This window comes from Ambystoma mexicanum, chromosome 5p, assembly GCF_040938575.1.
Source record: "Ambystoma mexicanum isolate Mex_15411 chromosome 5p, UKY_AmexF1_1, whole genome shotgun sequence".
NCBI classification, from domain to species: Eukaryota; Metazoa; Chordata; class Amphibia; order Caudata; family Ambystomatidae; genus Ambystoma; species Ambystoma mexicanum.
The window spans coordinates 519,726,890-519,748,200 of NC_090930.1; the positions used below are offsets into that span (position 1 = coordinate 519,726,890).

Genomic DNA, 21,311 nt, shown 5'->3' on the forward strand with positions numbered 1-21,311 from the left:
AAAAGTGTATTCAATGAGAGCGTCCATGACGTTGAAAGTCGTTAGACAGAGATAGGCTGGACAATATTTCTAAAACTATGGATTGGTCAGGCGAGTGAAATTACAATTTTTCATTTAAATGTATCAACCATACACATTCAATAGCATTGTATATAAGCTTAGAGTATGCATAATACCAGTTTCTGGTTCTTTCATTAAATGTAGAAATGTCATGCATAGTGTACTGTAAAGTCACAATTATCTTAAAGATATCTCAGGCAACTATAGCAAGGTATTTAAACATGGACAGATGAGCTACATTGAGTACTTCACACATTCACTAACGAAGGAATAACTTATAACTATATGTGCACGTCTGTTGAAGACAACAATGTTCAGAAGACAGTCTGGTAGCGCTAAGGAAAAGTGCGTTTTATTAACTTAACCTATTCTGAGGAGATATCCTTTTTGTTATGAATATATGTCAATGCAACCAGGTAAAGGGAATGCTGGGTCAGGGTAACTGGGGTAAAGAGGACAGAATGAGAGTTGAGAAGAACTTTAGTAATGCGGCAATTGCATTGGTGCATTCCTAATGAAAACTGAAAGATTTGTTTAGGGACAACTACAAGTTGACATGGTTTTCAGCAGCTTTTGCATCAAGAAAAAGAAGAGGAACAGAAGCATTTGAGGGAGGTGGTCACCAACAAGTGGCAAACGTAAAAGGCACCGTGTGGTAGTAATATTATATTAGGTAGTAATGCCACCTCTGCCCCCCGCAGCACTTTTTGGGATACTACATTTTAAACGTTTAAAGCTTGTAAATGTCTTGCTGCTGTGGTTCAGTTAAGAAAAGACTGCAAAAATACAATTATTTAACAGTAAGGTTCAAAACTGCTGAAAGCTATTTAGCTCCTGCTTATAGCCTAAGAGATGCCAGTTAGCTTGGCATCAACCAATAACAGCATCTAGCTTTGGCTCCCAAGACCAACTAGCAGGGTACAAACAGCTGTGACATTAGCTAGGTTTGGAGAAATGTATACTTAAAGAGTTAAGCACACATCTGGGGGATATTGCGATGATCCTTCAGATGGCGTCACTTCTCCCCACGGGAGAACCCCTCTCCATAAGGTTAGGGAGGTGAGGTTGCTAACCAATAGTCCCCCTAGGGGTGGTAACATGCGAGAGGATCACACGGGGAGGAACTCCCCACCTGGGGACAAGTATGACCACCTAGGGTATAGGCCCTCGGTTGATGTCACACCCCAACATTGTCTGCCCCCACCCATTCCAGTAAACATATGTACTATTGTAATACCTTCAGTACAGCACAGATAGAAAAGACTAGGAGAAGGAAGATAGAAAAGTAGTGGTCCGACAAGTACTGGTACGAAGTGTCTCCGAGGAGGCATAGAAATGAAAATGCGGGAGGATATCATGGAGAGAGACTCTGCTCCCTCTCCTGGGGATAAGGATGCGAATGGGAGGCACAGCCCCTTTAAACCCCAACACGGTAGGCTGACGGTAGGACCTGAACCTTATGGGTCTAAAACCATGTATTACTGTGAAACATCAAACTACCCTGATGGGGTAGGTACTGAGATGAAGAAGCTCCAAAGAACAATACAAGCAAGCAGGAAAAACACCAGAACAATGTAGTCAATTGAATGGAGGATACGTCCGGGCAGACCATACTATATCAAGGTGTCAGAAACCAATGAAGGTGGAAGACAGAGTGCACAGAGTGTTGTTCGTGTTGGGACCCTGCTGCTTCGGTGCTCTGAACTGTATGCTAAACAAACGATTTTGCAGTCTATCGACTTCGTTATTGAGGAAGTGCCTTTTTGCTACATAATCTCTGCCCCGTCGCAGAGCGACGCGGAGTGCGCAGAGTGTTGTTCGTGTTGCTCGGGGTGCGCCGAAGTTGTGTTACACAGAGATGTCGGAGAATTATGGCAAGTGGCATTAAGACGAGGAATGGGCTACCTTTATCCCTACACCCATCTCCAGCTGCGCATCTAACTCGCTTGAGTCCGTATGTAGCATGTTGGAAATGTTGGGCACGGGCACAGCGTGTTTACAAGCTGACGATGGTACTGGAGCCCCCATCCACTCACGCGACGACAACAGTGCTTTTTGTCTGCCAGAAATGGAAGCATTGAAGCTGAATCACGTACGGAGATTCATACAGTAAGTATGATGGTGCCCAGTAATTCGGCTCGTTTGTCAGCTGCATTCATATCCAATGACATTTTCCTGGACTGTTCAGCAAGTAGCCCTGTGTTTTTTACAGCTGATAACATATTGGGTTTGGGGTCAGAACACAATCGGGCACATGAATGATGCGCCTCCTCATGTCATGTGTGGCGGGCAGTATAACTGCTGAGGCCACTGTACTGGCTCTTGGCAGTGAAATGATGGAGGCAAATTTGAACACTTCTTTGTCCACAACTGGACAAAATCAGACTGCATGTCCTCTAATAGCTGTAACATCAGATTCATCTGTGTTACGAGAAAAACAAATCCAGATGAGCCTCATAAAGGGAATAAGAATGATAACATGCCTTCAGAATTCAAACAGAATGATTATACTTGTGCTTGCGAGCCCACAAAACAAAGAAATATGTCTTTAGAGGACAAAGCTCTGAGCATAAAGGAACTCTCACTTGAGAACGTCTATTTAAGTCCTAACTGTCACATTAGTCATCCTAAAGACAAGCAATGTGTGGCTACTATGCTAGATGAAAACTGTTCCACTAAATGGATGACGCCTCTAAATCTGGAAGAATGTAGTACTATCAATCCTGGAAGTATAAACAGAAGAAGTTCTATTGCTGCTGTTGATAAAGTCCTGAAAGATCTAATTGCAATAAGCGCTAAAATTGGAATCCAACAGCGTAAGGAGACAACTGGCGAAGCTGTCAAAGATTGGAAAACACAGGAGTCACCACAAAAGACCCAAACTCTCTACGAGTACGATGCGCCTCATCTGAGTATGGGGCAAAGTCGTGCCATCAACCTCAAGATCTGGTTGATAAACCACTTGCGAAAAGGAAACGATTGGTCTCAAGCAGTGAAGAATATGTAACTGACTCACAGAAAAGACACTGTTAAACCACCAAATGAATCTACGTCCCACACTTTGGAAGACTCTTAGACTACTTCTTCCTCATCTGACAGTTCAACTTCAGAACAATCTTGTGAGAGGTGTGGCTCGAACAGAACGAAGAACATTGCCGTACCATCTCGATTAGAAAGCATTAATCAAAATTCAACAGAAAAGTTAGCACAAAATCTTGCAGATCTGCTCATTAATGACTTAAATTAGATCATGATGGCTGCCCTGACCATAACTATGTCACCCTTTACTAAACTATATGAACAACTAAATGAGAATATTAAAGATCAGACAGCATTAATAGCCTTGCTTAATGCAAAAGTGACAACGTTGGAACAGGAGATGGTGCTAAGCAAACAAGCTCTGGCGTCTGAATGTTCGAGGGCAGAAGCAAACAAGAATAATGCTTGAACAAACGAAAAATAGTGCTGTGGACAAGCGGTTGTTTGCTGAAGTAGCACGGGAAGCTATTGCTCTTTAAAAAACACAAAGAAATGACCTTAGATCTCCTGTAAAGGTTGATCCTGTATTTGAAGCTGGGCGTTGTCTGTAGCGAACAGGCAGCTGCTAAACCTCATAATCAAAGAGATCACGTGCCTTTACGATCTGATAACAGTACAACGGATCTGAGGGGAAGCTCGGAGCAGACTGGTGTAGACATCCCTGTAAACGTTAATAATGAAAGTGCAGCAAGAAAACAAAAAGGGAAAAAGAAAAACTTGGCTATAAGTGATAATATGATCGCCGAAGCTCAGATCCTTAATCAGGCCGAGGTGGCGCTTAAACGCTTATGTGTTTTAGCAGAGGAGGAACAAACAAAATCTGTGAGGGAAGATGCGAACAGAAAGCAAATTACAGAGCCTATATTTGTGACATGATAATCAGCCAGATATTGAAACAATAAGTAAAAGTTTGCCCTCCATCTAAGCAAATGCAGAAGGAATGGTGGGAAGTCCAGCTGAGTCCGATTTACCACTAACGACGACTGGAAACAACTATGAAGCAGCTGTGGCGCTCAACCCGCCTGTCGATTGCATATCAGCTGAACTGGGAATCTTTGCAATTTTCAACCCGAGGAAAACAGAGGTCGAAAAGAAGGTATTGAAGAACTCTGTTTTGGAGAAGAAAACAAAAAATATGAAGAAACAAAGAAAAATCCCACAAAGATCGACTGTAAGCTCATTTCTGAGGAATATTGAAGCCTTTAACAGCATGGCAACCTCAAATAACTTGTGTAAATAAACATTCTAATGATGTAAACAGCAAAGTAAAAGCTCAACTAGGAGTGACTACAGAATGTGACGCAGCTGAAAAAACAACCAATCAGAAAATAACATACCTGTTGAACTCCTAGATCTATCAACGTATGAATCAAGTGATGGAGAGCATTTTGTAGAGCATGAGATTCATGAAGTTGGAAATAATGAAAAAAATGGGCAGGTAGACAACCCTGCAAGTACTGAACTCAGCCCGGTGACTACAAACAATCATGATAAAAGTAGCAGGAGATGTGTAACTGTAGAATCTCGAAACATAAATGTTTCACTGCCTACAGCAAGAACGGAGTCTCCGTGCAAGTTTCTCGCTTTAGATGAGAAAGGAACTAGAATTGAACCTGTAAACGCATCAAAAGTTCTAATGAGCAATCAGGCTAAGAGTGGTACTGATCGCTCTAGAGAAAGAGATTGAGACTGCAAATCCACAGTCCATGGTCCATCGCTTCCCAGTAAGATAACTTTTTACTTATACAAGGCTAATTGATGGGAATCAAAACATTATCAAAAAACAAGTCCAAAAGTTATCACAGATGAAAGCCATATGGTGAAAAAACAAAAAACTGCTGGCAGATATTTGCTACGACTGGAACGAATTGAAAAAGAGAAAGATGGCCTGATTTTAAATCGGAAAAATGCCATTATGCTTTTTCATCATATACCACAATTGAGGACAATTTGCTCGCAAGACATTCAAATTATTGAATTTGAGCACGAACAAATGCCTGTGTGATTCTTTTTATTGCTTCAAAAATCATACGAGATCTAATGAATACCTGCTTTCTCCTAAACTCATTAGGGTTTGATGTAACTGAAATCAGAAAGAAAGTTGCAGGATTCGCCTAAACGGACTGACATATCTCATGTACATAGTACATCTGTGAGTAATGTGGCGGAAGGCCTAAAAGAGAACTCTGTAGCAACGCAATTCGGGAAACAAAATTATTGTGAAGATATCAAATGGGATCCCGAAAAGGACACGATTAAAATCAGTGTCTAAACTAGAATCTCAAGATAGGAGTAGCCAGCATAACTCACATGAAGACAATAACTGGTCCTGGGTGGCTAAAATACTCAATGGTAAGAATAAGAGCTAATGTTTAGAGAAATGCCAGCAGGAACAATTCTGCATTGCCTCCTGGAATACGAGAGGGCATATGCATCTTTTTGAGCAAAAATCAATGGACTTAAGAGAAATGGATATATTATGCCTCCAGGAGACGTGGCTTTTGAAAAACCCAATTGCTGAAGGCTATGAGACTGCATTCAATCCTGCTATAAAAGGAGTGAAGGGAAGACCAATGACAGGGCTCTTAACGCTTGTTAAAACCAAGAGCGGAGCACACATTCTCCAAGACAGAAATGTATCGCCGTATTTACAAGTTGTAAAGATCCAGCTGCCTACGTATCTAAGAATTAGGAAAAACCTTAATGGTAATCAACATCTACTGGCAGCATGAGGCTATACGACGAGAAAAATCAATCAATCAACTTTCTGAAATAATTAGCGATACTTTCGATGGAGATAAAGAAGTGAATGTGCTCATTTGTGGAGACCTCAATATAAATTGCCTTAAAAAAAAAAAAAAATTAAAAAAAAACACTGGTACAGTTTAAGATGACCTGATGAGTACAGAATCACCAGATGTTGCCTGGCTCCAAGAAATGAAAGTATGGAATTTAAAGATGCTGAATGGTAAAACTACTGGAGATATCCCTGCACACTTCACTTGGCATAGAAATCAACATAAGTCAGTAATTGACTATCCGTTTGCAACAGAAAGGGTGAAGTAACAGGTCGAATTTTTACAAATGATTGAAAACAAACAAAGTGATCACTGCATGTTAAAAATTCAGATGAAGACAGATAAAGCAAAAAAAGGAGAGACCACAAATCATGAGCATTTGTCTGTTGCCCCAAGCCGAAATCGTTTACGGATCAATGATTACAAGATGAGGTCTCTAATAAAAGCGCTTGAGAACAAGCAAGATATGGAGAGACCTGAATATACAGCTCTCCTAGAAGTCAACCTCGGAGTAATGCAGGGCTGCCCATTGGTGCAGATATTGTTCTGCTCATTTCTGTCGGATATTGGAGAGTCTCTCGGAGCAACCAACTGCTATCCCCTGAAAATCAATGATAAGTCAGTATATTGTTTGCTGTATGCTGACAATATTGTTTTATTAAATCTTACCCCAATTAGTTTGTCGCGACAGTTGGCAGCCCTTGAGAGTTATGTGGAAGAAAATAAACTAAGAATCAGAAGTAATAATAAAGATCTCACCAGAGAAAAAAGATCCATCAAAAAGCCTGAACCAAACTGGAGGTTGAACAACGTAAGACTGTCCTGTGTAAAAAAGGTCAAGAATCTTTGCATGTGGATCAACAGTAGCATAAATAATACGACATGGGCCGAAAATGCAAAACAAAAATGTAAACAATTGGACTGTCAGGCTGCTATCATAAACAAAAAATATGGAAAATTCTCCTTTCAACCAGTTCTTGCCTACTACAATCAGAAGGCTGTGCCGACCCCAATATATGGCGCAGAAAGCGCCTTTGATGCATCTGCTGACCTGTGGTCACAACTAGAAAGCCAGTATTGCAGGCGTGCTTTGCAGTTGCAAAAGGGAATACCATCTGCCTACTTGCGATACGAGTTAAATCTGATATCAATGAATGCGTGTGTTCTTTGGAATATGACGTCTATGTACAGAAAAACAATTCTCGATGAAGGAGTGCCTCAGTTTGAAATACTATTCGAACTAGAAAAAGGAAACCCTGACTCTATACCGGTCAGGTGGGCAAATGCCTGTGAAAATCATCTCAAAGAGTTACTCACAGATCGTGAAACATTGAAGCTGAATCCGAATCAGGTGAAAAAAAAAAAACGATGGGAACGAGACTGGTGCTTAACCGTAGATATGAGAAACCGCTATAACCTGATGAAAGATGCAGCAAAAGAAGGAAAAAGCCAGAAAAATCCCAATCAATATCTGGTGAAAGCCCCTAATGCCAATTATCGGAAGATCTTTAATCTTTATGAAATTTCGGCTTAATCTATTCGACACAAGAGTAAGCCTCAACTTGAGACACAGGACAAAGTATGTAATTATGACTTGCCGTTTTTGTGGAAACCAGCCCGAGTCCTTAAAACACCTAATGTTGTTTTGCACGGGTCTGACATTGTTGAGATCGTTACACCTGAACAAAGTGGTAAAGCTTTATCCTACGTTAAGTGGAGAAGAGTTGTGGACAAAATTTGCCAACCCAATAGAAAAAGATATCTACGGTTTGATACATTTTCTGTGCAAATTGAATGTACTATTAATAGAGAAAAATGAGTTGGATAATGTCAAAACTGTGACATAAGATGTGTGCCTGGCAATAGAAAAAGCACAAAACCATCATCTAAATGAAAGTTGTGGACTTAGTTGAGAATAGCAGAACTGCAAAAACTGAGGGAAAAGGGAGGTGGAAGGGGAGGGGAGTTTAATGATCCTTATTCAGCCTTGTACACTGTTCTGGTTTTTTAATTTTTTTATTTTAAAAAGTTTGTATAAACTATATGAAATAAAAAAATAAAAAACAATGAAAAGAAGGTGGAAGGCTACCGGGAATGGTACCAGAGAGAGTATTAGAGAGAGAACCGGAGAGGGAGCAATCGAGAACCAGAGAGAGAGAGATCGAAGTTTAGAGAACAACTGAAGGCCTGCCTGAAAAGCTCAAGCAAGCGACGTGGAGGGTGTGGATCAAGGGAACATCCAAAGACGTTTCAAAGACTGACGGGGTGTTGGCCATGGAAAAAGCAGAAACGAAGAAGGGACTAGGTGTCCCACATTGAGGCAGAACGCGAAACACTATACAACTGAAAGCTGGTGGCCGGTGGGTGAGAGGCTAGCCGAACAAGAGAAAGAGCAGAACACCCCAGTTGAACAGAATTACATTGCTCATAAGCCATAGGGAAGGTGTCATGCCAGTCAGCCGAGAGTCGGCCATACAGAAGTACAGACATTGGGTCACATGGCATGCCCTGTAGTGGGTGGAGCGGGTGGTCCAACAACTATGCCAAAAGCACCACCCTGACCCGTTCGCAAAGCTACCTACCTGAACAGTATCCAGTAAGGTGGTGAAGGGATGTTCTATAATGGGAAGGAAGGTCAAATCCCTGGTCTGCTTCCCGACAACCAGTCATACAGGGCCCAAGAAACGAACCCCGACGAGAGTGGGAGAAGGCAATTGACCGCCTTCCAAAACCCTACCGATCCAGCTAAGCATCCTGACCACAATACAGGTAACAGGAATTAAGGCAAGTCTGGGAGGGAGCGGCTGAGCCATCAAAGAAACTCTTTAGGCATTCCATGAAGCTTAGTTCATACTATTCACTGCTCACCCTCTTATTGCCTTGAGAGCACCTACCTCGGCAATTAAGAAGGCACGATGGCAAGAAACCCTAGACCCCCCCCCCAAATCCCTGAAAAGCAACAAAAGGTGGTTATTTTAGCAACCCTGGAAAGTACAACAGAGGCGATTAAAAGGGTTTGAGAGCCGGGGATAGTTTATGATCTCCTTCTCTATCCAAACACTGAATAGCTGTGGAAGCCCTGGAACATAAGAGTATCACTGTCAACGCCCCAGAATGGTCTAGGGTAGGACTATAGAGCCAAATCCCAAACGTCTTCTATCATCAGTCTATTACACATTATTAATGATTGGTAAACACCAGGTCCTGCTAAGCGTCCTGTCTTTCAGCTCAAGCCTTAACCTTGCCTTCTTCAACATAAAAAGAAAAAACTCTCATTATCTGTATTTTCTTTGCATTTGAAAAAAAAACTGAAATATCAAGAACCCTTTGAGTATAAGTCATAAAGGCCAAGAGAAGACCGTAAACCATGTATGCGATCCATTTCCCTGGTCAGTATCACAGTTTGGGGTAGGAGTGGGGTGTACTGGAGAGTCGTGAAGTACTCCCAGTGGAAGCGGTTCAAGGGTACATGTGTGGGTGCACCTACCGGGCACAGCCCATTTTGTTCATGTGGGCAACCTACAGATTTGGGCCTAGGGTGTCAAAGCCAGCAAGGAAAACAGGGAACCCCATGCATTTCTGAAAAGAGGACACCCGTGGGAATCTAGAGGCCTGAATTGAGCAAATCGGCCCAGAATCTACTACCCAGAACCCCCGGCAAAGGTCACTCTACTCACCCACCGAAACACGCCGCCAACAACAGATGTCATACCTTCCCGCGTTCCCACAGGTGTCCCAATGAAAACGGTACCACACATGTGTGGGTTCACCAATCTAGCCGCAAAGGGAAAAGGCTCACCCACTGGTAACCACAAAAGGGTTTGGGAAGGTAAGCTACAGATTTGGGCCTAGGGTGTCCAAGCCACCAAGGAAAACTGGGAACCCCCTGCATTTCTGAAAAGAGGGCACGAGTGGGAATCCACAAAGGTCCAACTTGCGCAAAACGGACCAGAATGTTTTACCCAGAACCTCTGACAAAGTGAAAAATGTGGGTTTTTTGGCACATTTCAGACTTTGCCGGGGCTTCTGGGTAATAAATTCTGGGCCGATTTGCGCATGTCAGCCCTCTGCAGATTCCCACGTGTCTCCTCTTTTCGGAAATGCATGGGGTTCCCAGTTTTCCTTGGTGGCTTGGAAACCCTAGGCCCAAACGTGTATGGTGTGGGCTTGAGCGAAATTCAACATTTTCTGCTGTTCGAAACGACTTGGGATTAGCAGCGTTTTTGGCTTTCCCTTTGCCCCCTGGTAGGTGCACCCACACATGTGAGGTACCGCTTTCATCAGGACACCTGTGGGAACTCGGGACGGTAGGCCATGTGTTGTTGGCGCCGTGTTTCGATGGGTAAGCCGAGTGAAATGTGCGGAAAACGCTTTTTTTCCCCCCACATTTCGGACTTTGTGGGGGTGTCTGGGTAATAAATTCTGGGCCGTTTGCGCAAATCATACCTCTGCATATTCCCACGGGTGTCCTCTTTTCGGAAATGCATGGGGTTCCCTGTTTTCCTTGGTGGCTTGGACACCCGAGGCCCATATCTGTATGGTGTGCCCGTCTGGACAAAGTGTGAAATACAGGTGTCAAACAGACTTGGGTTTACCTGTGTTTTAGGCTTTCCCCTTGGCACCCAGGTAGGTAGCACCCACACATGTGAGGTACTGTTTTCATCGGGACACCTGTGGGAACGTGGGAAGGTATAACATTTGTTGTGTTTGTGTGGTTTTCATAACGTTTTGGCCCATTTGCTGGTGCCCTTTGTCACACAACCCTTTCATTTCCCAAATGTGCCCTACATTTAGTCGCTGCTTTAGGCAACATACACTTTTGTAACCTGCACAAGTCACCTACCCTTGAAAAGGGCTGCCTGTGCGCTTTCAAAAAAAGTATGTTTTCCGTTCCTCACCACATTGGTTTTCCTGATTTAAACATGCTAAGTGCGTCTGTTCAGGCCGTAAGCATAAAACTCCTGTGTACCATGGCCAGTGTTTGGCTTGTGGTATTGCTTGTTTTGTAAAACACTAAAAAAAAATGTGTGCTTTCCTAACTGCAAGAGTCGGGGGAATGTAGCGGAGCATTGCTTTTCTCAAAATTCATAGAAGCCATTGCTCTACCAAGCCAACCATGTCCACCACATACCTTTTTTCGGTCATTTTCCCGCTTTTCCCCCCAATCTCCAATCTATGGCATTTTCCCCTACCTAGTTGTTGCCCGACCTACGCAAATCACCCCTTCCTAAACTTGGAATTTTGTCTACTTTTCAGAAATGTATGCCTTTCTGTCCTCCAATTAGGCTTTCCTACCCTTTTCTTCCATTCCGTCCATACATGTCCAATTGGCAAAAATGGCCAAAATCGGCCAAAATCGCCTACCTCTCACAAAACAGTTGATAACCACATCAAAATATTTTGTTTTTCGTTTCCACTCAACCTGTTCTTGAAAGCCAGGAAATTGGGGAATTCAGCACAGCAAAACCATTTGTTCCTAGCTCTTACAAGGAAATAACGACAGGCTTCTTTGTACATCATTTTATTTGCATTTTTTGAAAAAAACACAACATTTTTGCACTTTTTGGTTATTTTCTCTCACCCACCTACAGCAACCTAGGATTCCTGGGTGACGATAAGACCGCCTACATGTGGGAAAACAAAGGAGCCAAATTTGGCCGAGGTCTCTCGTAACAAAAAAGTTACAAGGCATTGAATGGCCACATACCGAAATCACCAAAAAAGGCCTTGGCACTGGGGGGGAGGGGAATACCCATGGCACTTAAAGGGTTAATATTGGGATCACAGCCATTTTAGGAGTAGTGTGGGACAGAGTACGCAGTTTAGCCACTGCTAATCTGTCTCCTCCTGCAGAGCAGTAGTAATTACTACAAAGTCTGTACTAAAGAAGCTGCCTGAAGGAACACTTTGTTCTTGCACCGAGTTCATATCCACAAACTCTTGAGTTGTACTGTGTCATGGTGCTGCCATTTCAAGAACATGCTAAAGTTTCTCCCTGCTCTGCTCCTCTGCCTGCAGCCCTGTGCCCTCTGCACTGCAGTTCCAGTTGCCCTCTGCATGGAGTCTTCTCTTCTATGCCTGTAGTTCCCCTGCTCCTCTGCCTGGAGCCCCTCTTTTTCACTAACTGCAGTGTCTTCCACTGTGCTCATAATCCCTGTTATCTGCCCATAGTTGGTCGATTCCCACACAGCGTTTCCTTGTTACCAGGCTGCAGTTTGTACTGGACACAGTCCAAAGTTTTGGTCTGGAGTTTTCTTGTTACTAATCTGTAGTTCAGTCCGCTATTTCTTGGTTCAAGCCATAGTTTACTATCTGCATTGCCAGTCCACACTACACTTGTGCTTAGGTTCCAGATCTCTTGCTTATGCGCCTTCCCATTCTCTGTCTTGGGCCTTGTTTTCTTCGACCTCCTGTTCTTGCAATGGATATTTCTGTCAAGGTCTGCGTTACTGCTCTTGTGCTATTCCTTTGTTCAGAGTTTCAATACTGGGGTTTCCAGAAAGCAATTGCTCTCCCTTGTCGCTTCTCAGTATGTACTATATTCGTTAACAGTCTGCTGGTTCCCGTTTCAGGGGATAGGCAGTCCCTGTACCAATCCTGCTAGACCTCTAGAGGCTCAGATTGCGCGATTATGGTTCCCTTGTTGGCACGTTAGTGTCCAGGCACAGACTACCACGTCTGCTGGTCATTTCCATGAGCTTTCAGAGTAAGGCACTGAAAAAGCAACCTGCTTAGAATTATAGCATTTCCAGTCATAGGGGGAAACTAGCAATTCTGTGTACCTCCCAAGTGAGAACTTGTTGTTTGTCTTAGTTGGACTCCCTGCCCTTTTCTGTTCACCGTCATTTTTGCCAGTTCACATTTATAGCCTATCCGTTTGTGTCCGCAGGACCGTTTCCCCCAGCCTGTATCCTGTATATCATTCTATCTTCAGCTTTGGGATACTGGCCCCTTCAAGCGCCCAATACTGGGGCCTTACTTGGTTGGAGGGTTACATGGAATAGAAGCCCCATTATTAAAACAGAAAACTTGAACGCATGTACAAAGTAGAACAAATGCATCAGTTGAACCAAAGGGAAAAATTAGAAGACAGGAAAACTGCTCAAATGTTTCTCATCCGGAAATGTGTACATGGGCACCATGCTATCAGATCTTAATTGCATCAGTTATATCTAGCAGGTTTACATAAATCGTGATGCCCTCTGTGCATGGGCAGAGCTGGTAAACTATTGTTAGGTCCTGGTACAGCACAACATCCTCATCTTGCTGCAAGTGATGGTTATCAAAGAGTATACGCCCTCCTCCACATGGTCTCCCAATTCGTGTAGATCTGTGTTCTTTTTCAGTGTTACGGTTCTACTTTTTGGACCTGTTCTAAACCGATTGCTAGGAGTTAGCACTGGGACATCATTTCCGGCCCTGGGTGTGTTTTATCATGAATGATAATTTTATGGGTCTCCATGCCAAGGTGTGTAAACTGCAGGATTCGTGCCTCGGCTACCAATGTAAAATGTTAGAAATCTCATTCAGCAAATGCCATATGATAACCGCCCCTCCAGTTTGCAAGTTCTTTGACTCTTATGGCATGACATACATTAATGCCTGGGAAAGTAAACTGCAAACAATAATTGCAAAAGTCAGAACTATTGGCTTTGGCAATGCTTGCATATTTTTAAATGCACAACAATACATTTTTGCAAGCATATTCCCTTCACAATTCAATCTAGTTTATCTAAATTCTAATGTAGACATGGGGCTCAAAGAAATACAATTAAAAAAGGATTACAAAAGAAAACTATGAATGTATTTACTAATGGTATTAAAGAGCAAACTATGACCTTCATAACGGAAAAAAGAAGCAAAAGGCAAACAACCAGAGTAATTGTCTCAAATTATTAGATTATTAATCAAACCATGTAGTTGCATTTCAGGAATCCTTTTCTCAGAGAAGAAACAGTGCACGAGATACATGAACCATCTTGAAGCAGAGGCAGGGCTGGAATCCTTCCAGCTATTTGCAACATTAAGCCTTGCAATAATAACTTAAGGAATAGAGTGATTTGGGAATTCGCTTCCAGCCCTGGATAAGCCCTAAACCCTGCGAACGTTTTAATTCAGAGGTTTGCTTCTTTCATCTTTCAGGGTATGTTTTAAAATACATTAATGCCCTCTGCAGTACATTAGAAAGGGTATCATTTGTATAGTCAAATAAAATGGGAGAGATTAGGAAAAACAGGCGACACAATTGCTCTACCCATTTGTAGTTTGAGCTATTAGGTGGTGTTACCACCTATAAGCCAAAACTATTGGATTGCAGTACAGGCAGAAGGGAGAGGACATGTGAGGAGGAACAAGGCCATGCTAATCCCTATGGCCATAACACTCACTACCTGCCCCTTCCAAAACACACCCTCCTGGGATCTCTTTCAGCTCACTCTATCCAGCAGTAACATCAAACTTTGCCCTGCCAGTGTTTTCTCTAAGCAGTCTGCTGAGAGCTTACGGCTTAACTGCATCTGTAAATGGCTACTGGTGTATTAAAAAAGGTCTTAACCAAGTGGGCCTAAGCCAGTTGATTTATACATTTTCCATGCATTGAAGTCATGTTAACAACACCACCAACAGTTTTGGCTTGAGGTATTGCATCAACATTTGCCAGGTACTGACATCATATGCCTAGGTAATCGCTCAATGTTCCAACTATTGCGATCATATTGCTAGCAATGCCTAGCCCATACATAAATAAAAGCCCAAACTGTTGACATTGCCAATATGGATTTCTTTTTTACCATCCGTCTAATTTTAATCAGAATTCCATTAACAAGAGTGTTGTATGGATCTGGAAATCTGCTCTGTGTTATTGAACACACTGAGGGCCAACCGACAGCATCTCCACCCGTATCAATTCTGATGCGGGCGGAGATGCTGGAATCCACATCGATTTCCGCCTGCTTTTCACATGTGAAAAAAAAGCAGAGCAGAATCCATAAGGCCATGCACCTACATGGTGGCAGTCATAAATCAAAATCAAAATAGCAAGGTTACCCAGGAACTGAGCAGTGACAAGGCATCTGGATCCGAGCAGACTGGGAAATCAAAATCAGCTGCAGCAGACCTAAAGTGTGGTCTGCTCTGGTGGATTCTGCAGCTCAATTAAAATGAGCCTGTAAAGGCTTTACTTGCAGCAGTAACTGGCAAGCACAGGGCTGAGATATAAAAGGTACAGTACCAGTTCTTACTTGAATTCTGAAAAGAGCAGCCATTTGACAAACCTTAATAAGCCAAGTGTGTATGTTACACATGTTTAACTGAGAACATTGAAAGGCATTTTGCAGTTTTAATTTTGACAAAGAAGAGCAAGGTTTAATAAACATTCCACAGGGCACTCACCTGGTAGGAATAAGATTCACCTTCTTCCATAGGCTCATCCACCAACTGAAGGCCATTCAGCTGCAAAATCATGAAAAAATTAAGATTACTCGAGACATGAGAGATTAAACACCCAAACAAAAATGATAAATGTAGCATTATAAAATGCATAGTTTGCAAATATAAAATGTGCGTGCAGGTGGGACTTGCACTGACATTTCTACTGGTTAATTTACTGGCCATAACTCCTACTTGATTCCACCAGGAGTATATCAAACATTAGGTACCATAGCTAGAACGGTGTGGTATGATGGGTGTACCCGATCGACAATTATAAAAACAAGGATGTGATGTTTAGGAGGAGCCAACGTATAAAAGGTGCCATACTAGTCGGCACACTGCCCAGTTACCGTTCCATATTTACATCAAATTGTGACAATTTACAATTTAGGACACGGGGAAAAAACCTAATTGGACTAAAACAACCCTTTTTGGGGTCAAATGCTGGAACCAGAATGAGGGCAAGGGAGAGGAGAAGTGCCGGGGGGAGGGAAAGGGAGAACGCAATAGGCAAAGCTCAAGTGCCACTGGGGTGGCTGGTTTCAAGTAAGTGCAAGGAGGCAGGGGACTGTAGGGTTGCAGATACAGTACCTCGTGTGCAGTAGGCCCAGAGGCAGTGCATGGGGCTACTGGTCGTGAAGGAGCCTGAACCCCATATGGTTCAGAAGGATGCCAGGAACCAGTTAGTGTAGCAGACAGGAACAACAGCAGGAGAGTGAGAAAGTAGAAGCGAAAAGGAAGGTCTTGAGTTGCTTCCAGAACTGGAGCTGGTCCAGCTAAAGTTTGAGTGAGGCAGGGAGGTGGTTTCAGAGAGAAGAACCAGCCGAGGAGAGGGAGAGAGAGATCTACCCACCCACTCTCTGCCTGGATAAGCGTCTGACCCTCAGAGTGTTGGAGGTGGATGAGCAGAGGGCTCAAGAAGGAAAGTGCTTAGGAAGGGAGAGTTGGATGTAGTGTGGTCCCCAGCCGCAGAAAGCCTTGTGGACAATGCAGATGGTCTTGAACTTGATCCTTGCAGCCACCGGAAACCAATGGAGAGATTTCAAGGCTGGAGAGATGATCGCTGGGCTTGAGGCCAAGTACAAATCGTGCAGTCCTGTTCTGGATCAGTTGCAGAGGGCGAAGAGTAGAGGTAGACAGATTTAGAAAGAGGATGTTGCAGTAGTCCAGCCTAAAGAGAACCAGGCCTCTGGAGACAGTGAGTTTCTAGGGGAGTGAGAAAAGGAAGAACACCTCTGAGGAGGTGCAGCTTGAGACATCCATGATGTGATGAGAGAAGGAGAGGGTGGAGTCGAAGATGACACTAAGGTTTTCTGCCTCGCAGGAAGGGGCATGTAGAGGGCGGCCAGAGTTAAAGAGGGAAAGCGGGAGCAGGGGCCCCAATGAGAAGGATCTCAGTTTTACTGGCATTCAGGCAGAGATCATTAGAGGCACACCATTCCTGAATCATGGATAGAAAATCATGAATGAGCGAGCGAGGAGAGCCTGAAGGAGTTTCGAGTAATCTGCATAACACTGAAAATTAGGAGAGACGGTAGAGATGCGATTGGCCAGAGGTGCCAAGTAATGGTTGAAGAGCCAGGGTGAGAGGTTGGATCCGTGGGGAACATCACAAGTGGAGAGAGAGAGGTGATGGAGAGAACGGGCCCCAGTTGGAGCTGCGAGGGTCGATTGGAGAGGAAGGAGGTCAACCAGGTTACAGTCTGGCCCGCAATGCCCAGTTTGTCACAGAGACAGTTGATCAGGGTTGTGTGGTGTACCATGTCGAAAGCAGAGGACAGATCAAGGAGGATGAGGGCGGAAGGACGAGATTTGAGAGCAGGTCTTCTTGGGTGTTCAGGAGAGTAGTTTCCGTGCGTCTGGTTGCTCAAAAACCAGACTGATGGTCATGGAGACAACCACCAGATTTGGTATGGAGAGTAAGCTGGGAGGTGGCCAGCTTTTCCAGGAGTTTGCCCAGGAAAGTAGTGATAGAGATCGGGCGGTAGTTTTCTCCCGGAGAGGAAGGATCGGCAGAAGGCTTTTCCAGGAGAGGGTGGTCAAGGGAGTGCTTTAGGGGAAGGGGAAGTTCTAGTGGCAAAACAGCGATTGCAGAAATCGGCCAAAGCTGGAGCGAGTATGTCAATGTGGTCCTTGATGAGAGAGGTAGAGGGAGTGAAAGGAGGGTTTTAGTGGAGAAGTGAGAAGCCAGTACCGTGTAGAGGGCCTGGCAGGGAACAGGAGAGGTGGGGACTGCAGCATGATTGGCCAGCTCCTTGCAGACTTTGGCAGCATTGTTTTTTTTTTTTTTTTTTTTTAAGTAGTTTATTGGCCTTTTCTTCATTTACATAGCAATCAATTAGCAAAGTTTGCCGATATAGGGAAGGGGAAGGGGGAAAAATACAAACTCGAACAAATTAATTAAACAACTAGTCTTCATGCCACATCGTTAAATGTTCTCCAGGTGTCAGGCGGGCGGAGGAGTACCTGGTTCAATAGTTCAGGGGGTGTTGTCGTTGGGCGTTTAATTATAAGTTCAACATCGTCTTGCTGGTCAGGGGGGTTTGTCGTCTGACGGGTGGAACATATCTTGTAGTAGTGCTTTCCAGGCTTTGTAGGTTGGGCTAGCCTCCCCTCCTGCTCTGTCGATTCTCTCTCCCCATACCTTTTTTTTTTTTTTCGGCCGCTGTCCACTGTTCTAGTTCTAGGTACCATTTCTCAAAGTGCGGGCCCTTGGAAGACTTCCATGTCATGGCTATGGCTCGTTTGGCCAATATACATGTCATGTCCTTGAGTTTCACTACATGGCGTATTTTGCTTATTCTTGGATATGCGCCGAGTAAGCATTCCTTCGGGGACCATTCGTATCTTTCTACTCCAGACCTTCTGTAGGCTTGCTCCACCCTGGACCAGAAGATTTGGATCTTCGGGCATCCCCAAAACATGTGCATCATTCCTGCCTTTTCTGAGTAGCATCGGGGGCAGAGCGGGGTGTTGGTCTTATTGATCTTGGCTATCCTTTCTGGTGTCATGTACGTTCTGTAAAGGATCTGCAGTTAGATCAGCCTGAACCGCGCATTTCTCGACACTTCTCTGGGGTGTGTCAGGATTCTTTCCCATTCCTTTTCAGTGATTTCTTCTCCCAGGTCCCCTTCCCATCTGGACTTCAGGGTCTCGCTTTTGGGGTTGGGTCTGTCCGACAGTTGGGCATAGAGCCTGGACGTTGGTCTCCAGCCATACCCTAAGTTGTGTAGTAGTGTGGTCAGTGGGCCTGGTTCTGGTTCGCCTGGCCACTCCTTCCATTGCTTCTTGGCCCCTTCTCTGACTCTTCTGTACCACAGAAATTGACCGCTGGGCAGAGCTTCGTTGGCCATCATCGATTCAAATTCTCTAAAAGTTCCGTCTGCGTATGTGTTGCCCCAGATATAGATACCGTGTCCCTCCCATTGTCTCATTCGGGTTAGGTCCGCTTTTCCCTTGCATACCCGTGCCGCGATTGGTGTTTCTGTGGAGTAGGGATGTATTCCTTCTGTGTGCTTCTGGGCTCTGGCCCATATTTTCTTTCCTAGTTCCACTAGCATCAGGGTTGCCCCCAGGCATTCCACTGGGACAGATAATACTTCCTTCAAGTTAGCCGGGGTTACATGTTGCCTGAGCAGTCTGGTTTCCGAGGTATGTTCATCGGCCATCCATTTGGCTACGTGGCTTAGTTGTGCGGCTAGGTAGTATTTGCTTAAGTTTGGGAGGTGAATTGCACCTGCTGTGTATGGCAGTGTTAATATATCTAGGGATATTTTGTGTCTGGTGTTATTCCACAGAAGCTCCCTCAGTACTTTTTATAGTACCCGGAAAAAGGAGACAGGGATGAGGTAATGTATGTTGTGGAAGAAGTAGAGGAAACTTGGGAGGAGTATCATTTTAGTAATTGCTGCTATGCCCATCAGTGATAGTGGTAATTTTGACCAGAATTTCATTGACCTCCTGAGCCTGTGTATTGCAACCTGGGTGTTGCCCCCATATGTTTGTTCAGGCGTATGCCATGTGTTGATTCCCAGGTATCTGAATGTGTGGGGTTTCCATTGGATTCCCATGGCTGGAACATCGGTGTCGGTTAGTGCAGCTAAGCTAGCCAAGGGGAATATGCTAAACTTCTCCTTGTTGAAGGAGATCCAGGACACCCGGGCAAAGTTTTTAGAACCTCTATGATTGTTGGTAGGTTAAGGTGGGGGTCTCTCAGGAATAAAACATCATCTGCGTATAGTGAAATGATGTGGTATTTGCCCCCTATTCTGATGCCAGCATCAAAGAATTGCTTTCTCATGAATATAGCCAGTGGTTCCAGTCCCAAAACATAGCATAGGTGACAGTGGACAGCCCTGTCTGGTGCCTCTCTAGATGTCCCATAGTCCCGACATCAGCTTTCCTGTCTTGAATCTAGCTACCGGTGCTTGGTACAATATTTTTATCCACCTGATGAAGGATGTCCCCAACCCAAATTGCTTCAGGACCTCTAGTAACCACTCCCAATATATGAAATCAAAAGCTTTCGTGGTGTCTAGTGAGACCACTGCATATGATTCGCGCAAGTCTCTAGTTTGTGCCACTATGTGTTGTAGGCACCATAGGTTTATTGTCATGTTCCGGCCTGGTATGAACCCATTCTAATCCTCATGTATCAATGTGCCTATCACTTTTGAGAGCCTTTGGGCTAGGATAGTGGTCAGTATTTTTATGTCACAGTTAAGCATAGCAAGTGGTCTGTACGACCCGCATTCTTCTTTCGGTTTCCCAGGTTTGGGAATCGCCACGATCAGTGTCACCCTCATATTTTTAGGTTGTGTCCCTTTCTCGTAGGATTCCCTAAAGACTTCTAGGAGGATGGGGGCCAGTGTCGTGTTGTATGTTTTGTAGAATTCGGTGGGCAGGCCATCACCTCCCGGGGTCTTGTTCGTGGAGAGTAATTTAATTGCCTCACTTATGTCCTCTATCGACAGGTCTTCGTTTAAGGTGGCTCTTTGTGCTTCATTTAGTGTCGGGAGGCCCATTTCCTCTAGGGTATCTAGGATGTCTCTTTGTGGTATAGCTGTTGTGTGGCTGTAGAGCTTTGAGTAGCATCTACTGAATGTCTCGTTAATTTGTAGCTGCGATTTGTTAACTTCACTGTCGTGGGCTCTAATTTCAGTGATCGGGTGTTTTGGGTGTACTTTTTTGCATATCCACGATAGCTTGCCTGGTGTATAGCCTTCTGCATGTGCTCTGGTGGTTCTGGCTACGTAGTCAAACTTGGCTAGTCTTGCCCAAGTCTTGACATTCACTCCTGACTGTAACAAGATAGTCTTCTGCCGCCCTCGCTTTCGGCTCAGTAGATTCAAGCCGAGTGATTCTCGCTTTGCAGGTTTCCAGTTCTTTGCGTAGGGTTTTCCTTATCCCCCCTGCGCTGGCAATGATCTCCCCTCTTGTCACCACTTTCAGTGCTTCCAATATTGTATCCCATCCTTTAACAGAGCCTATATTGTACAGGTATTCCTGTAATTTGTCTCGGAGAGCTTCCTTAAAGGCCCCGTCTGTGAAGGCCTCTGTCGGCATACGCCACATTGGTATGGGTGGTCTGGGTCCATGGGCCCTCCATTCCATGAGGAGTGGGGAGTGATCTGATATGGTTCTTCCCAGATAGTTTGATTCCATTTGGGGCAGATGCTGTCTATATACAAGCAGGTAGTCAATCCTGGTATAAAGCATGTGGGGAGATAAGAAATAGGAGTATGCCCTTTCTTTCGAGTGACGTTCTCTCCATACATCATCCAGGTATAGGTTTTCGAATACTTTGTTAAGTGGGGACTGGGCCGGAGCAGTTGATATCGGTAGGGGTTTAGATCGGTCTAGTGTGCAATCACGCATACTGTTGAAATCCCCCTCCCCCCATATGAAGAGGCCCTCACGGTATGAAATCAACTTTGTACTTATCTTGGCCAGATATGCCGGGAAGCTGTTGTTGGGGAGGTAGGT

At 44.2% G+C, this 21,311-nt stretch overlaps 1 protein-coding gene across 1 annotated transcript in view; it reads right to left on the reverse strand.

Moving 5' to 3' along the window:
* Window positions 1-21,311, reverse strand: part of RPS6KA6 (ribosomal protein S6 kinase A6) — a 905,586-nt gene that overhangs the window by 731,890 nt on the left and 152,385 nt on the right. The window contains exon 2 of the mRNA XM_069612921.1: window positions 15,288-15,347. Within this exon, the coding sequence (XP_069469022.1) occupies window positions 15,288-15,347 (60 nt within the window). The remainder of the gene's footprint in view (window positions 1-15,287; window positions 15,348-21,311) is intronic.